General features: G+C 44.4%; 1 protein-coding gene across 1 annotated transcript; it reads right to left on the bottom strand.

Moving 5' to 3' along the window:
- Positions 1-323: 323 nt before the first annotated feature.
- plekhf2 (pleckstrin homology domain containing, family F (with FYVE domain) member 2) lies at positions 324-15,470 on the bottom strand. Its single transcript, XM_062399632.1, has 3 exons — positions 15,416-15,470; positions 14,254-14,498; positions 324-4,933 (listed from the first exon to the last, which is right to left on the bottom strand). Exon 3 carries the CDS (start codon positions 4,920-4,922, stop codon positions 4,188-4,190), a length of 735 nt encoding a protein of 244 aa, XP_062255616.1. The 5' UTR covers positions 4,923-4,933; positions 14,254-14,498; positions 15,416-15,470; the 3' UTR covers positions 324-4,187.
- Between the last annotated feature and the right edge of the window lie 2,106 nt (positions 15,471-17,576).

The raw sequence follows: 17,576 nt of genomic DNA, 5'->3' as shown, positions 1-17,576 counted from the left end.
GGTTTTATTTATTATGTGATTTAAACATTTTGTATTATTGTAGCTGAGGTTATTATTTCTACTCTATCAGGTTTAGTTCTGTGGGATGAAGAGATTTTTGAACTTTCCTGCCCTCACTGGTCTTATGACATCAGATGATGGGGAATAATTACCTGCTCAATATCAGCTTTAGATTGTTAATGATTTGTGGAGAGTAAAAAAAAAATGTTTTTCAGACCAGTTGATTTTAATATTTGGTTATCTGCAAATGTGAATTACCTGAAGATACTAGACTGGAGAACTCTCTCACACAAACACACACAAAGTGAATGAAGACAACAGTGCAACTTTAAGCGATGCATCATTTATAACAAACTTAAAGATTTCTGAAAGAATAAGTATTGGTCAAAGATACACTGGGTTACATTCTGATTTCAGCCCTTTAAAATTAATTAAAAAAAAAAAAATGCCACCATCAATGAGAACATAAAAGCTGCTAACAGCTCCCATACAAAAAACAAAGTGACAGAACGCTGGCGTGTTTCAGCTGTCGCAGGTTTCCTCCTCAGAAAAAATACATATAACAGGTTTTCCTTTATCTAAAATGTCTGCAGCTGTAACCAGTGAATATTTGAGTCCTGCAGGTCTTTGCTGTTCACACTGAGCCGCTGTAGCTTCCACACTTCTCAGTGAATAAATCCATCGTGTCATTATTCAACAAATTAGTGCAACCAACTGCAGAAATGTTTCTAATTTTCACTGCTTTTATGTCGTTAGTGGTTTGAAATACATTTGAATGGACGAAGATTTCACATCATTCATTTAGGTCCATCATCTCACTGGTGTTATGTTTCTGTGGGACCATTCACTCTCTGGGACAAGATATCATGATGGACAGCTGAGACTGAGTGTGAGGGGTGGGACTTGATACCACTGCTGCACTTCAGGATCACTCAGCACACTGTGACTCCAAAGAACACAAGATGGCAGCGTTTGCTTGGGAGATGTTTGCAAGTCATTTTCAGATTTACTGAGTTGATGGTGATCGACTGAGCAGAGCAGAGACTTGATAAATTCAGAAAAGTGAAAAGTAAATAGGTATGAACTCATTGGAGCCGAAGTTAGAATACATCCAGTGTGTCGCTGAAGGGAAACTTGAAACCTTCTCCCTTCCTTTGACATTAAAGAAAACCAAAGACACTTTGTGAACGATTTGTTGACAGAAGTGAGCCGCGTGTCAGAGGCTGCTCAGTGTGAACAACAGCTGGATCGTAAAATACCAAACAGCAGCAGTGTCGACCAACATCTGGGGGGGGGGGGGTTCTGTATATTTTAAAGAGAGTTGATTAACCCGGTTCTTCAAACAAGTCCTGCTGCTGACCTGCGACCCCCCCAGGGAATAGGGAGGCTTCAAATACAGATGTGGCAGGAATCACTGTGTTTAAGATGATGCTCATATGGACAAAGACGAGGAGGAGGAGCTGAAACTGCGTCATTTCAGAACTGATCGTAGCTGTACAACAAAAACATAAGAACCCAAAACAAATATGTACAAATGTACAAACAAAATCATCAGGATTAAAACAGAAAAGACCATAAAAACAACAAAAAGACATCCGCCAGAGTCACTGTAGATGTGAGTCCATGTGCCGACTTTAAGTGCAATCCACAGATAAACCCGGTCAGACTTTGTGTTTCTGTGTTGGACGGTGAAGTCGTCTCCTCGGCCACAGCGAGGAGGAAGAACAGCTGGTTAGTCATCTCTCAGGTGGTTTTTATTGCAAATCTACTTCTAATAAAAACACAAAAAAAACTGAACCAGTTCCCTTTCTTCTCCCTGTTCTGTCACTTTAAGAAGCGCTGCATTAAAAATGCTGATTAATGCCGATGAATTGCAGCCATAACAAAGTGTTCCTCTTTAAGATGTGACGTGTTGCTTCCCTGTTTTGTCTCAAGTAAAGATGCAGTAAAGGTTTCCATAGCTTCCACTCAAATGCTAATCTGAAGGTTTTTCCTGACATCTTTTCTGGTTCCTGCACAACTTCAGATACTTTAACTACAAAGCACACGTGTATCAACTGATAGGAAACAAATAAAACAAATAGTTCATGATTTGTAATCTATTAAAAAGGTTTCTGGTGCCATAATAAGTTTAGGTCAGGGTTTTTTTGTGTGGGTTGTGAGATGAGTCACTTCTGCCTGCAGGTGTTTTAAATGTTGCCTGATTAAAAAGGAACAAACCCCTTCAGAGTCGCAGCAGGGAAGAGAAACTCTAACTGAGACTGATCACATGACCATCTGTGAGAAAACCTGAAAACTGAGACGTCACATGATCAGTAGACGGCGCGTTACCAAAGGAAAGTTATGGTGCTGAAAAAAGGAGGAAGGAAGAAGAGAGAAGGGAGGATTACACAACTCCACCAGCTGGGAGGAGCCACGTTCAGAGAGGGTGCGCTTGTTTCGCCCTCTGACCTCGGCAAAGACAAGAGTCACTGACAGGAAGTCTGATTTACTGTTGTACAGTGAAACCACCTAAACTACTGAATCAGGACAAATTACAACAAGCGATTGCAAAAGAAAACACAGAGCAGGTCCTGGAATGATTATTGCATTTGGTTTCATTCTTTGACAGGAAGAGTCCACACAAACAATCCCAACTGGAGACTTTAAACTTCAGAAACACATTGCAGCCTATGAACAGATCTTGATTCTAATTTTAACTCCTAAACTGACAGAAAGTCAAATGTGCCATTTCCTGATGTTACTGCTTTAAATACGTTTCCTCGTCGTGCTGTTAAAGGTATTTTGGCATCTGTATCAGAGCCTGTCAGCCTATTGGTGCACACTCACTGTATATGGGTGTGGCATTTCCATCAGACAGATGTTAGCTTTGGGTATTTATGCATGGGACTGGTCACCATTTCTAACGAGCCCCTGGACTGGAGCTGAATCTGTCAGACACATTATACCAATGTTTCTGTTGTTGACACCTACACTCAATTTACTACTTTTTGAATTTTAATAAGGTCAGAAATTACTGCAGTTTGCTTTGCAGCAGCTTCTTCTCCTTCATCTCCATGTCTTTGATTTCAGGAGGACCTCAGGTCTGGAGTTGTTCTCCTTCAGTCCCTGATTCCCTTCATTCATTTAATCAGAAGCTGTTTTCAGTTTCCTATACGTTTTCCGGAAGAGTTTTGTGAGAAAGACAAACTACAGGAACATACTTAATAAAGTTTTTGGACATTTTCCAGAGTTCATGTCTGAAAACAGCTTCACTGATGTTTAAAAGTCATGAACCTGAGAGAAAATCTACATCCACCCCGCTGTGCTCTCAGAAGCCTGCATGAAAATACATATTTTTAACGACTCACAACTGGACCTAAAACTTGGTAATATCCCTGCTGAATATTCGACTGCACCCTGGGAGATGTGTTTCAGAGTCAAAGTCATCATGTGAATCCTGTTTCTCTATAAGGCACCTTGTGGAGAAGGCAAACTGTAGAGTTAGTTTTTGGGGAAAGCCGCTAAGAAATCTCACAGTCAGTGTGTTAGCAGAGACAAACCCACTGACTGTGAAACATGCTTCAGCTGATTTGTCAGAAGCAGCTAAATTACGTTGACAACAAAAGGAGAGTTTAGAATAATATCTACATTTTCTGTTTATAAAAACTGTGGAAAATTTGCAAAAGACGGCAGAAAAACACCAAACGGTTAGAAAAAGGTTTGCTGGTTTACCCGAAAGACAGAGGAGATAAAGGTTAGAGCCCATCATATGCATTTCCCTGCAGAAATAACAACAGTCACCTTGTGGAGTTCATGGAAATGAATCAAAAAGAATCCTCTCAATAGGTGAAATTAATTTAAGAAGAGGACTGGAGGAGTTGCTCATTAGCACCATTGTTCTGTAGTGACGAACTGCAGCCTAATCAAGACTCAAGTGACCTTTCCCCTCCCTCCACGCAGTTAATTCCACATATCACTGATTAATCAAAACGCTGAGGAAGATATTCTTCCCTGAATTACAGGGAAGTAAAATGAAACAGTTGGTTTTGCAGAGGAGCCTCCAGCTCTGACACGAATTTAACAAATCGATCCTCAGAGGTGGAGTTCATCTCACGGCGGAGCCTGATCAGAGGAGAAGAACTCAGAAGCAGTGTTTCCTCGTCGAGACGGGGACGGGACGGGCCGCTTGGAGGACGACGTGTTCCTCAGTCACTGCTGTCGTCTTCGTCCTCATCGTCTGACAGGTTGTTGAATTTTGACCCCATCCGGCCGATGGAGTCTGAGTGCTGCGCCAGGCTTCCCGACGTCATCTGCACGAAGCAGGTATTGCAGACTCTAACCGGTTTGGACGACTGGCTGGGCAGAAGGCACTTCTTGTCTGAGCACGGCCCGCAGACCACGAAGCCGCACTTCCTGCAGTGGTGGCGGCGGCTGACCGGTGTGAACTTCACCTTCTGGCAGCGCATGCACACCGTGGCCTCCGAGTCGGGCACCCAGACAGCGGCGTGCTCTCCAGTAGGCGCCTTGCCGCTTTTCTGAAGCAAGTCTCCAACACTTTTCCCCATGTGGTTCATCCACTCGGACTTCTCTGTGGCGGTGGCGGCATAGACAGCGAAGGACTTGGTGGGCGTCTTGATGAGCCAACCGTTGCGCAAGTCTCCCTCGTCCGGCACCGTGGCGATGGTGACGCTCTCCAGCGGGATGATGTGCTGCTTGTTGTACTTCTTCTTCTGGATAACGATGTTGCCGTAGACCAAGATGTCGTTGAAGAGGAAGAACTGCCGCGCCTTGGGCTTTTTGCGGCAGAGCTTAGTTAGGACGCCCTCGCCAATTAGCACGCGACCCGGGATGGCCAGCGGCTGACCTGCTGCCCCGAAGCAGCCCTCCACCACCCCGATGCGCTTGGAGTTGGCCTCGCTGTTCGCGAGCCGGTCCACCATCTTCACCTCACCTGAAGGAAGAGAGAGAGACAGACGTTAAACATTTTCATCAGCAGCTCGACTTCTTCACCTGTTTATTTCAAGCTCTTCTTTCAAAGACTGAATCATTTTTTTTTTTGAGAATGAAGTATCGAATCTTTATTGTCTTTATTTTCAGTCATCACATGCCTCAGACAACCTCAGGCTAAATTTAAATGCTGTTGGCTAAAAAAGAAAATTTAAGATTTGGGTCATTAATAATCCGATTAGTCAATTAATCGTGTCAATAACCGATGACTAATCGACTATCAGAATAATCGTTGGTTGCAGCCCTATTCAGCACAACAACAAATAAGAACAAAATCCACAAATCAACGTGTGTAAAGTTGAACAGACTTTTCTTCCAGTAAATAAGCTACTGAGTCCACTGGTGATTTAATGTTTGTGGGTGGGACTTGACTCCAACGATCCAGAGCTTAACTAAGTGTAGCACAAGGAAAGCAACGTGTAGGTGTAGCAGAGCTTCTTTTCAAAACCCCCAGAGCTGGAAACGATGTTAATTAGTCAGGATGCCACTGCAGCCTGGGCCCGGGCTCCCCAGTGATCTGCACACTAATGACCCGGAGAGAGAGCGGCAGCAGAGAGCCCTACAGAGACAGCCGGGGGGGGGGGGGGCTGACATATCAACCCTGTTAGCCAGGGCTCGCTGCCCACCACTGAGGCAATCGGGCAAACAGCTCCAATCGGCAGGGAGATGAGGGCACGAAGAGCAGAGACTCCACAGAAACACAGGCTGGAGGCTCCCACCCAGTAGACCGGGGGGGGGGGGGGGGGGGGGGGAAGACAGACTGAAGAGAGCAGAGCCAACTAAACAAACAATGTATAAGTTTCCTTCATCTGCAGTGACAGCGATAAAACAGAGGCCAAAAATATACAAGTTTCAATGGACCCTGACAGATATGGATTGTTGGGGGCAGTTGAGTGGACGTGTTGATGAGGGTTCTAACATGTGACGGTGTTCCCCTCATGTTCCTGTTGTTGTGAACGAGTCTGAACTGACAACCTGCTGCTGCTGCTGCTTCACAAACACTATCTACACAAACTGTCTGAACGCAATGGTCGGGACATTGTTCGGCACTCATGTCCAACAGCTTATGACATGTAGTTAGTGCTGCAACTATCAATCATTTTCATGATCATTCAACTGATCGATTACAATGAATTACCTGTGTAGTGTATGAGGGAAAATGTCCCATTTGCTAGTGTAGCGCAACACAACTCAAAGTCCACAACCCACTGTGAAGGGGCTTGAAAAGCTTCTGTTAGTCTCCAATGCACATAGAATGTAGAGATCCAACAGAACCACAGCCCATGGTCTCTATTGTTATACCTAATATTCAGCTGCTTCACTCTGATGATAAGTGTCACTCAAACCCACCCCATCACGTACAGATGAGGTTACGTTGTATAACTGAGCCAGCTCTCAGAAAGGTTCAGAGAAACAGGCAGAGAGTTGCTGAGAAATGGAGGATATTTTTGTACTCTGTGGTTTTGTTAATGCTCAGCTGGAGTTTGTTTCTTGGAATGTGAAAGCAGTCCAGGCTTCTTGCTCGGCTACCTTTGGTTACAGGAGCAGTGGCTTTAGATAAACCCGATGATTAATTCATTAGGAGTCCTCTCTCTCAGTTTACAAGGTCTGGCCATTTGCTGCAAGGACAAAATCAGATTGAACCTTCCCCTAAAAAAAAAAATATAAAATATAAATCCTCTGGAGACAAAAACTTTGTTCCCAGCAACAGGTTGAACAAAGTCTTCAAACCACTGACGGTACAGGGCGCAAGCGGGTTTGTGCGGCTGCAGCCGTTCTTCACAGTAAAGCAAAATGTCACTTTAAAGATAGGTAGCAGAACTCTTCTTAACTCTTCTTACAAGAAATCACAATAGCTGCAGGTTCTGATAAAATCAGACAAACATGAACTCTGTTTTTATTTAGAAAGTGTTTTAAAAACATTATCGACCGTTAGTAAGTCTATGACAGTGGTCAGTGCTCTCCACACTGATTTTACATTCATTCAGTTTTTATGTGCTGAACTGTATCATGGTGGCCCCGCCTGCCTTAGCAGGTCCACTGCTCTGCGGCCATTACTCCGCTGGGCAACAAGTGACTCTGCTCCTCTGACGTTTTCTAATCATCACACAAACTGATCTTTATAAAAAAACCTGCTGAATTCATCTTTATCTGTTCTGCAACAATCCAAGTCTGCATTATGATTCGTCTAAAATCAAGAAATGTAATATACTAAATATATATGCTGTATATTTAATATATTAAATTTATATTTAATGTATTAAATTTCTTGCTTTATATATATTGTGCTTTTGGGCAAAATGGCACATGGTGTTTCTAAGTCTTCAACATGACCTGCTGGTAATCCTCCAGTAGTACAACAATGAGAAGCCTCGGGAAGAGAGGGAAGCAATTAGTCATCCGCTACAGGGAGAGAGTGACAGTGATAAAGACAGAGAGAGAAGAGAGACAGTGTTTCTGTAAACAGCAGCCACAAGGACACCCATTAATCCTGAGGGTACATCTGAGGGCACACACTGTCACAGATGAGGCAGTCTCCCGGGGGAAGATATCATGGGGGGGAGACGCCCCCTTCCTGAGAATAGAGAGAGAGTTGTCCCCTCATTATCATAACTAAGAAAGCTATATGATTTGACATGGTATAAAAATATGCAAATTAAACAATTGTCTCAGTCATAAATGCAAGAGAGAGCATTTCAGTTTTGAAACATACACAGACGTTTTACTTTGTATTGTGCTAAACCATATAAACGTTACTTCCAGGCACTGATCCCCAGAAGTGGTTCATTACTATAACTGAATGCAAGTGGTGGTTGACTCACTGACGTACACAGTGTGTTGGTTTTAGATCTCGTATAAATTAAAAGCTATAATTCTGCAACAATAGAGGGCAATCACTACTGGAAACACAGTGACAACCACGCAGAAGGACGACCATGACCAACTGTTCAAGCTCAACTGCTCTGCACCTTCCTCCTCGTGCTGCACCGCGTCCTCCTCGTGCTGCACCGCGTCCTCCTCGTGCTGCACCGCGTCCTCCTCGTGCTGCACCGCGTCCTCCTCGTGCTGCACCGGGTCCTCCTCGTGCTGCACCGCGTCCTCCTCGTGCTGCACCGCGTCCTCCTCGTGCTGCTGGCGTCTGAGTAACGCTACATGTCCTTGCAGTACTGCTACATGTTTTCTCAGTACTGCTACACGCTCTCTCAGTACTGCTACACGCTCTCCCAGTACTGCTACATGTTCTCTCAGTAGTGCTGCATGTTCTCCGAGTGCTGTACATTGTGTGCAGTGCTGTACGTTCACATTCACTGGATGCTCCATGTTCCCAATTAGCTCCATATTCACTGGATTGCTTTTGTCCCGTATTCGTTGACTTCTTTGCCCCAAAGCCCCAAACTACTGAACTACTTCTTCAAGGCCCAAATCAGCATCTGCTCTTGCCTCAGATGGCTTTGATGAACTTCAAAGACAAAAAGTCTTTAAGAATCTAAATAAAGGACATTTCTTTGATAACAAATTTCCTCTGATCTCTGAGTGCATTGTCGGTCAGGGAAGGCCTTCTGTGGGTGGCTGTGGCTCAGGGGTAAGTGTGGGGGGGCCGGCCAACAAAATGGCGGTTGACCCCAGTCTCCCACATTGTACATCCTTTATAAACTCTCTCTTGGAATCAAACGTCTGTGTTCTAATGTTAAGGGCCAAGTGAAGTGCAGTGTCGAATTTGGTGCATTGTGATACGTTCAGTATAAACTGGTGACCAGCACTCTGTAGCAGTCAGCGGGGGCGGGGCCAGTGTGCCTTTGATCTGGACCAATGTACTACGGTAGTGGTCGGCAACTGGGTCAAACCATGGGTCAAAAGAGGCAACAGATAATTTTGGATAATTTGATTATTTCTATTTCACGAAATCGGACTGGTTTCATGTTTAAACAAAAACATGTGATTATTGCAGTGAGATGTATGTCCTGTCCGGCCTGCTGCTGCTCCACACATCGTCTGAATGTTCCAGAAACGTTCTGCCGTTATTAACCCGTCTGGCCCGGGCGATCTCCTGCCAAGTTCTTCATACGTGAAAGACAAACTACGTGTCCATGTCCGAAAACAGCATCAACCCCTAACCCTGTCGTATAAACACAGAGTGCTCGACTCGTCTCAGGGGAAAAGAAAAGGCACGTAGAGCAATATTTATTACATTTATTTGCTCATAGATATATGAGCCATCTAAGATTTTAAATCTTCCATTTTTAGCTCTAAGAGCCTTACAGAAGAGCAATGACTAAACAGTCATTTCCAGCAGTTGCTCTGTCCTGACCTCAGCTGTCTTTATGCTGACCAGTGCAGTGATTAAACGTTCCCCACCAAACGCTTTCCATCTCAACGTCAGCAGAAATATGACCTTTAGTACACACATTAGTACCAGGATACTTATGTGTCTCAGAGAAAAGAGAGTTCCCAGAACTGATTTGACTACAAATGACTTGTCTGACCAGAGCAGCAACATCCTACAACTGAAACCAGAGAATGTTTCATAACATAGAAAGAAAACCTGTCAAAAATTATAAAAAAAAATTAAGTATATCTTTAGATCCTGATCCACTTCATTCTTTTAGATTTCCCTCCGCCCTGAAATTGTTTAGGCCAATCACAAAGCATTAATCTAAATTTGGGCAGGTTTGATAATATGACAGATGAGAACCAAATGGGAGTGGCCTATGTAATTGATACATGATAAAAATCCTTGTGTTTTTTGACAGAAATGTGAAAACAACAAAACTCCAGCTGCAGCTGTTTTTAAAGCTGTGTCAAAATGAATGCTCTCTGGGGATTAAACCACTATAACCATTATTGTGTGTTGCTGGGATTTAGGTGTTGTGTCTGTGAAAGCTGCAATCTGTGCCGGAACTCACTGCTGTTTTCACAGTGGGCAGGTTTAATCAGTCGCTCATACAGGTTCAAACAAAGATCTGGGAACTGATCCGTCAAGCGCACGCTCCAACATGCAGACCACTCCCACTGACTGGGTGAACTCCATCGGATGCAGGAACAGAAGCAGCTTCACAGAGCTCTTTCACGTCTTCTAATACTAACAAGTCTTTGTAGACACATGGTAACTTGAGTCTCACCAAGCGTTTCATATACTTTGGCAACCAAACCACACACATGTGCCTGAAAAGGTTATACTGGTAGTAAATCATATAAAAACAAACATAGTACAAATATCTCAGGATTAAAAAGAGGAGCCGTAAACGTAGAAAATGGTAGCAGAATGTCCACGTCTGATCCTGCCTCCAGCATGCTCTCCCCCGGTTCCACCCGTCACCTGAACGCGCCAACGATTTTCAGGTTGTTGTGAACGGGTCAGATCAAACCTTACAGTACATCAGAAAACAGCTCTACAGGGAACCCAACACTAAAGTTCTGTGTAAAAAAAACACACAGAGGTAGGCTAGCTGGATGGTAACATGAACAGGAAAGGTAGTAGTGTTAAAAACGAGACTAGCAGGATGGCGTTCCTGAGGAATGTGTTCTGAACAGACAGCCATCTGTTTCCCTCATTCTGCTGAACTCGACCTTTGAGCCTTTCCACTGCAAATAAACCCGACAGGTAGCAAACACTGTTAATCCTGGATGTTTATGAATGCACCAGGAAAACCAAAACTTCAGGTCAATAGCTCATGTATCAGTGGGAGCTCAACACCACAGGTCAACTTCACGATCACTCCTGCAAAGACTCAGAGTGGGAGGAAGTGGAGATGCATCGTCCATCTTTATTTAGTCTTTGGTGCAAAGATGCTTTGAAAACCCAAAGGCATCGAGCCCGTCTGAGAAGCAACACAGACTGCCTCACTTTCAATAGCAACCACAAGGGAATCAAAACTGCCCGTGGGTTCTGTTTTGGTAATCATGTTAAAGTTAACCATTACAGGTGCCACGCAAACTGCACAGTAATTAGTAGTCAGGATACTTGTATATATCATGAATACACGAGTATGAATAACCAGATTTCTTAACGTTTCATGTAAACGCCATATCCTGAATATGATCCACACCAGGTGAAGATTCACAAAGAAGAGTACAAGTCCTCATGTAAATGCAGACGTGCTTCAACCAGGTTACCTCTAATCAGTGTGGGTAACAGATTTCCAGAAAATGTTCTGAAATCTTTTCAGCCTCATGGAACTGGGCAGAACCTGAGAACATTCAGAATATCTGACAGGAAAGGTTCATGAGCATGAAGTGAGAGACTCGCTGCTCAGGCTACATGAGAAACAGAGAAGTGAAACTGAAACACCTTTAAATACGAATTGATGGCCGTAACAACTGCAGCGCTGCTGGAATCTTCCGCTAACTCTTTCCTGCTGCAATGTCATGGCCGACGCTTGCTTCTGGTTCCTGATTGGACAAAACCAAAACTTTTCTTTCAAGTTTGACCTAAAAAGTTCAACTCATTCAGAGAAAATAGAAGCTGGTGTCTTGGCCATAGCTCAGCTGCACAGAGCCTCTCCTGCCGGGCTGCTGGTCATAGCCCCGATACCCCCTCTGGATTTCAATTAATCATCCCTGAATTGTGGGTAATGTAGTTAAAAGACGTTTACAGGTAAAAATGTGTATAATTGATAAAGACAAAGACCATATCATTGGTTCTGCTGCACTTTTTGATTGTAAATAGTTTTAAAATGGTGAACAACTCCTTTAAGTTAAGCTGCGAGCGGGCTGTGGTGGTTTCCTGTCGTCCAGAACTACTTAAAATGTATGCCATGTATTTTCATCTGCTCCCTTGCATCTGTTGATACCTGTTCTAAAGCAGCTCACTTCCTGTTCACATCTACCAAGTCTCTGCTCTCGACACACAAGCCTTTGTCCAGAGGCGAGGGCGGCTTGTTTGGTCCAGAATACATCAAGTCATTTTTCAAGCAAACATTCCAAACATTGATGGTCCCTGGGTTTAATCAATATGAATATGCTGCTTTGTTCGTCTCATATTGAATATATATTCAGTATTTTGGGGTTGGACTTTTGGGGGATGCACATAATTCACCATAAAAAAAAAAATACAGACTAATCCCTTAAACAAGAAATTGATCAAGTGATCAATCGAAAACAACAGATTCTGAACTATACCACGTCAGCGCCAGTGCATCAAATGAAGCGCTCCCTCATCACCATGGCTGCTATGAAACAACCTGCTCTTCTCTGCATGTAATCTGCATCCATTTATAAACAGAGACACACTGGATTACATGCTGGGTGTTGGATTACACAGGAAGCCAGGACAGACACTGAGCTCACTGAGTGAAAGCACAGGCGGGTGATAACCGGTCAGGTACTTAGTGTAACTCAGCCTCGCCCTCGTCACCTCCAGCAGAACTAGTTTTACAATGCAGTCTCCGCCCACTCGCAGTCCCACAGTCAAAGAGTTGACTGATCACAAAGAGCGGCTCATCACCTGAGTGGAAACTGTCCCATTTGTTCTCCAGAGCTTCCAGAGCTTCCAGAGCTGGTTGTTAATCCACCTCTGACCACGCTGACCACTAAAGGAACTGCCGCTCTGCACAGTGATTGGATAGAGTCATCAATACATCCTTGAATTACATTTGGATGGTTTTTGTTTTGAGAGGTTGAAACCTGCAAATATTTGGCTTTATTCTCACAACTGTAAATAAAGAAACCCCAACATCCAGAAATGAAGCCAACATATCCTTGATATGAACGCTGCCATCTCGGAGAGTCATACTAGCAATTCCCCATAGAGACACACACCAATTATGAGTCAGTCTCAGCTGTCAATCATCATCTTGATGTCTCTGTCCGTTTTTAAATCACCAAACAACTAATGAAAACCAAACTGATCAGAAACACTTGAACAAACATCAGTGTGAGAAGAAAGACCTGAAATGACAGGAACCATCTCGGAGAAAATTTGATTCCACTTGTTCTTTGCTTGTTTTCTTGGTTTATGACCCGTCGGTTCTTCACATTGTTCAAATGACATTTAACACACTTGACAAGCAGTTCATCAAATAATATAATCATCAGATCAATCAAAATCACAATAAAAGTTGATTACAGCCATGAAAGACAGAAAAGTAAAAGTGACAGTGCCTTCATACAGCAACTGGCAGCTTGTAAGTAGCTCTAAGAAGGGGGGGGGGGGGGGGGCAGGAATTCTGTTCTTACACTAAGCAGCATGCGACTGAGTGTAAATGGATAATCAGCTCGGCCCCAGCCGACAAGTGAACAAGCTGTAACACCGTCCTCTCACAGGAGAAGTCAAGTCAGAACAAAAGAGGATTTAGTGCAGAGAAATCCCGACTGCCGACCTGACTCGGGCACAAACTTCCCTTTTTCTTCTGTGGACGAAAACGTGTCACAGTAGCTGATGTAAGACTAACGGACAAACTTTCACCTTTACGCTACCGGGGGAAAGTTCTCATTAAGGTCCAGCGTGTAGGATTTAGGTGAAAGTGTGTAATCATCGAACTTGTATAAATAGTTGTGGGATGAGCCCTTTCTATTTCAATACTTTATAATGACATAATATTAATTTAAATACTTTATATTTACGAACTTTATATTTAAATACTTTATATTAACATCAGGAGTGGGTCCGCTCTATGGAGGCAGCCATGTTTTCTAGAGTCGAGCAGACTGAACTGACTAAACTTTTGGAGTTTCTTTGACAACTGAAGTTACCACAGGTTCTCTGTCAGGTTTGGAGGTGGGGGGTGTTCACCTGCAACATGACACTTCACCACTAGATGTCACTTAATCCTACACACTGCACCTTTAAATCACACATAAAGTTAAACTTGTACAAACTGTGCCACACGCGATAAATGGCTCGTTTCCAGTTCGTCCTGATAAACACGCCACAGACTCGATCCCGGTGACTTTGATCTCCTTCGATGTTCTCCTTTGATGTTCACACTTTCAACACGTTTCCTGACTCCAAGAGTTTGTGGCTCGGCTGGTGGCGTAAGCCTGTTAGCACGGAGGTTAGCTTCCAACACACCGCTCGGTGATCGGTATGGAGCTCGAAGTAACCTCTGCTCACGTCTCCTTCCCCCCCACTGCCCGGACCGGCCCGGTCCGGCCCCGGCTCGCACCCCGGCCCCGGCTCGCACCCCGCGGGGGGAGGGAAGAGGGAGTTTTTCACGGAGCTAACTTCGAGCAGCTAGCGCCTGTTAGCATGAATGGGAAAAGTCGGACGGAGCCGGAGGAGGTGACAGAGGGAGAAGTTTGAAGTGAAGGAAGAACACGACGTACCGGAGCGAGAGGTCCACACAGAGCCGAACTGGGTCCGCACCGGGTCCGTGGAGCCGCGGCTCCCTGCTCACCGAGTGTCCGCTGACACACACCGACACACTGCGCCTCTCTGTCCGCCTCTCGGTCGCCTCCGTCCCGCTTCTCCAGACTCTCACAACAACATGGCAGCGGAGCGCCGCGCTGCCTTCAGGAACACTGCGCCGTGGGAAAACACAGCACTCAGCAGCGGAACCTCCGACCTCGCTCTGCTCATCAACGGAGAGAATGAGGCAGAGAGCAGTTATAGAAAAGAAGAAACAATAAACTATGTACATTACTTTCATCTTTCACAACAGTCAGACATAGTATCTGAATAGAAATGTACTTTAGTAAAGTTCTTCACTGCTGTGATTTGTCTCACAGGTTGTGTTGTTACTTATTGTGCATTTTATCTGAAAATTTGTCTGTACATCATGTTTGTATGTGTTAACTATAGCAAGTCATTTTATATAGATTTTAAATTGCTATTTAAAATAAAACTGGCCACGGGCAACAGATGGAAATGAATCATGAGCTAACTCGGGCTCATTTACAGTCATTTAGCTGGTGATTAACGAGCCTTGTCAAATACACAAACATATGAAATGAAAATTAAATACATACACACACACATAAATATGTATATGTATGAGTATATTTATGTAATTTGTGTGTCATGAGCATAGCCCCCAACAGAATATAAACATGTATCAAACTGTTTGTGTGAGTGATTGTGAGTCAGAGTTTACATCTTGAAGTCCAGTCAGCTGTGATCTGAAATCCTTTTGTTCAGCCGGGACAAGTTAGTACAGCACCGCTCAACAACAAGTCACTACAAAGGTCTGTGCATGATTCATGAAAACACCTCTAGACACGAGACGGAATAAAAGAGATGCAAGAGAATATATAAAACACACTCAGATGAGAAGATAAAGCAGAATAAACAGAAGCAGCTCCGGTGCAGAGAGAAACAAATGAGCAGTTGACAGTCAGAGGATCAGGAAACCTCCAGGATCCAGAGGAACGGAGGAGCTGAGTCCTCAGTGAGACGCTGGAGACCGGATTAACTTCACTAATCACCTCAGTTAGAGCAACACACACCTCAACATGGCTGCTCTCCTTCACTCACATGTAGAACAAATACCTGCTCTATAGACACAGTTCAACTGAAGTCACTCTTTCTTTTCAGAAGCTGAAATGACGACTTCACACTTCTCTGTTAACCCTTCAGGTTGTCAGCTCACTCTGCAGACCCATAATGCATCGGTGCAGCTGTCACTCCTCTCTGTTTGACTGACAGGCCAAAGGCCATGTGTGTGTGTGTGTGTGTGGGGGGGGGGGGGTAGTGTTTGACAACTCTCTTCAACGTAAAATACACAAAACCAGGACAGGGTCTAAACCCGTTTAGAATGAGTGGTTTGACCTGTTGATGCTGGTTTCAGCTTCTGAAACTGTGACCTGAGGAACTGAGCTGCAGCAAATAAAGAGCTGCTGCTGGACTAAGTCCTCAGAACCTGAAGACCTGGACTCCGTCCTCAGAACCTGAAGACCTGGACTCATTCCTCAGAATCTGAAGGCCTTGGACTCCGTCCTCAGAACCTGAAGACCTTGACTCAGTCCTCAGAACCTGAAGACCTGGACTCCGTCCTCAGAACCTGAAGTAAAGATCTGGACTCAGTCCTCAGAACCTGAAGACCTGGACTCCGTCCTCAGAACCTGAAGTAAAAATCTGGACTCAGTCCTCAGAACCTGAAGACCTGGACTCCGTCCTCAGAACCTGAAGTAAAAATCTGGACTCAGTCCTCAGAACCTGAAGACCTAGACTCACTCCTCAGAACCTGAAGACCTGGACTCCGTCCTCAGAACCTGAAGTAAAAATCTGGACTCAGTCCTCAGAACCTGAAGACCTAGACTCACTCCTCAGAACCTGAAGACCTGGACTCACTCCTCAGAACCTGAAGTAAAGATCTAGATTCACTCCTCAGAACCTGAAGACCTGGACTCACTCCTCAGAACCTGAAGTAAAGATCTAGACTCACTCCTCAGAACCTGAAGACCTGGACTCACTCCTCAGAACCTGAAGTAAAGATCTAGACTCACTCCTCAGAACCTGAAGACCTGGACTCATTCATCAGAACCTGAAGTAAAGACTTAGAATCAGTCCTTGGAACCTGAAGACCTGGACTCAGTCCTCAGAACCTGAAGTAAAGATCTGGACTCACTCCTCAGAACCTGAAGACCTGGACTCATTCCTCAGAACATGAAGACCTGGACTCACTCCTCAGAACCTGAAGTAACGATCTGGACTCACTCCTCAGAACCTGAAGACCTGGACTCCGTCCTCAGAACCTGAAGTACACATCTGGACTCAGTCCTCAGAACCTGAAGACCTGGACTCCGTCCTCAGAACCTGAAGTATAGATCTGGACCCTATCCTCAGTCCTCAGAACCCAAAGTAAAGATCTGGACTCAGTCCTCAGAACCTGAAGTATAGATCTGGACCCTATCCTCAGAACCTGGAGACCTTGACTCAGTCCTCAGAACCTGAAGTAAAGATCTGGACTCAGTCCTCAGAATCTGAAGTATAAATCTGGACCCTACCCTCAGAACCTGAAGATCTGGACTCAGCCCTCAGAACCTGAAGTATAGATCTGGACCCTATCCTCAGAACCTGAAGACCTGGACTCAGTCATCAGAACCCAAAGTAAAGATCTGGACTCAGTCCTCAGAACCTGAAGTATAAATCTCGACCCTATCCACAGAACCTGGAGCCCTGGACTCAATCCTCAGAACCCAAAGTTAAGATCTGGACTCAGTCCTCAGAACCTGAAGATCTGGACTCACTCCTCAGAACCTGAAGTATAAATCTGGACCCTATCCTCAGAACCTGAAGACCTGGACTCAGTCCTCAGAACCCAAAGTAAAGACCTGGACTCAGTCCTCAGAACCTGAAGACCTGGACTCCGTCCTCAGAACCCAAAGTAAAGATCTGGACTCACTCATCAGAACCTGAAGTATAAATCTGGATTGATAGATTGATGATAATTTAATCAATTCTTCTTCTCATCTCTGATTTCATGAAGCTTTTAAAAATCCTTTCAACTCTTTTCCATTGTTCGGATCCAGCCTGTAGGTGAAGCTGCTGCAGATCCTCCTCATCAGAACCTCATGTAATACACAACATAGAATATGTGGACACTGCAATCGTGGTTTACCTCCACCACGGAGGCTCTGTCCTCACCTCACGCTAAAGCAACAAACGTAGTGGGGAATTTAACAATTTGATAACATTCGATTTTGGGAGG

The sequence above is a fragment of the Platichthys flesus genome, chromosome 11, assembly GCF_949316205.1.
Source record: "Platichthys flesus chromosome 11, fPlaFle2.1, whole genome shotgun sequence".
Taxonomy (NCBI): Eukaryota; Metazoa; Chordata; class Actinopteri; order Pleuronectiformes; family Pleuronectidae; genus Platichthys; species Platichthys flesus.
Note: the sequence above shows the minus strand (reverse complement) of the source record. Positions and strands in the feature narration are given on the sequence as shown.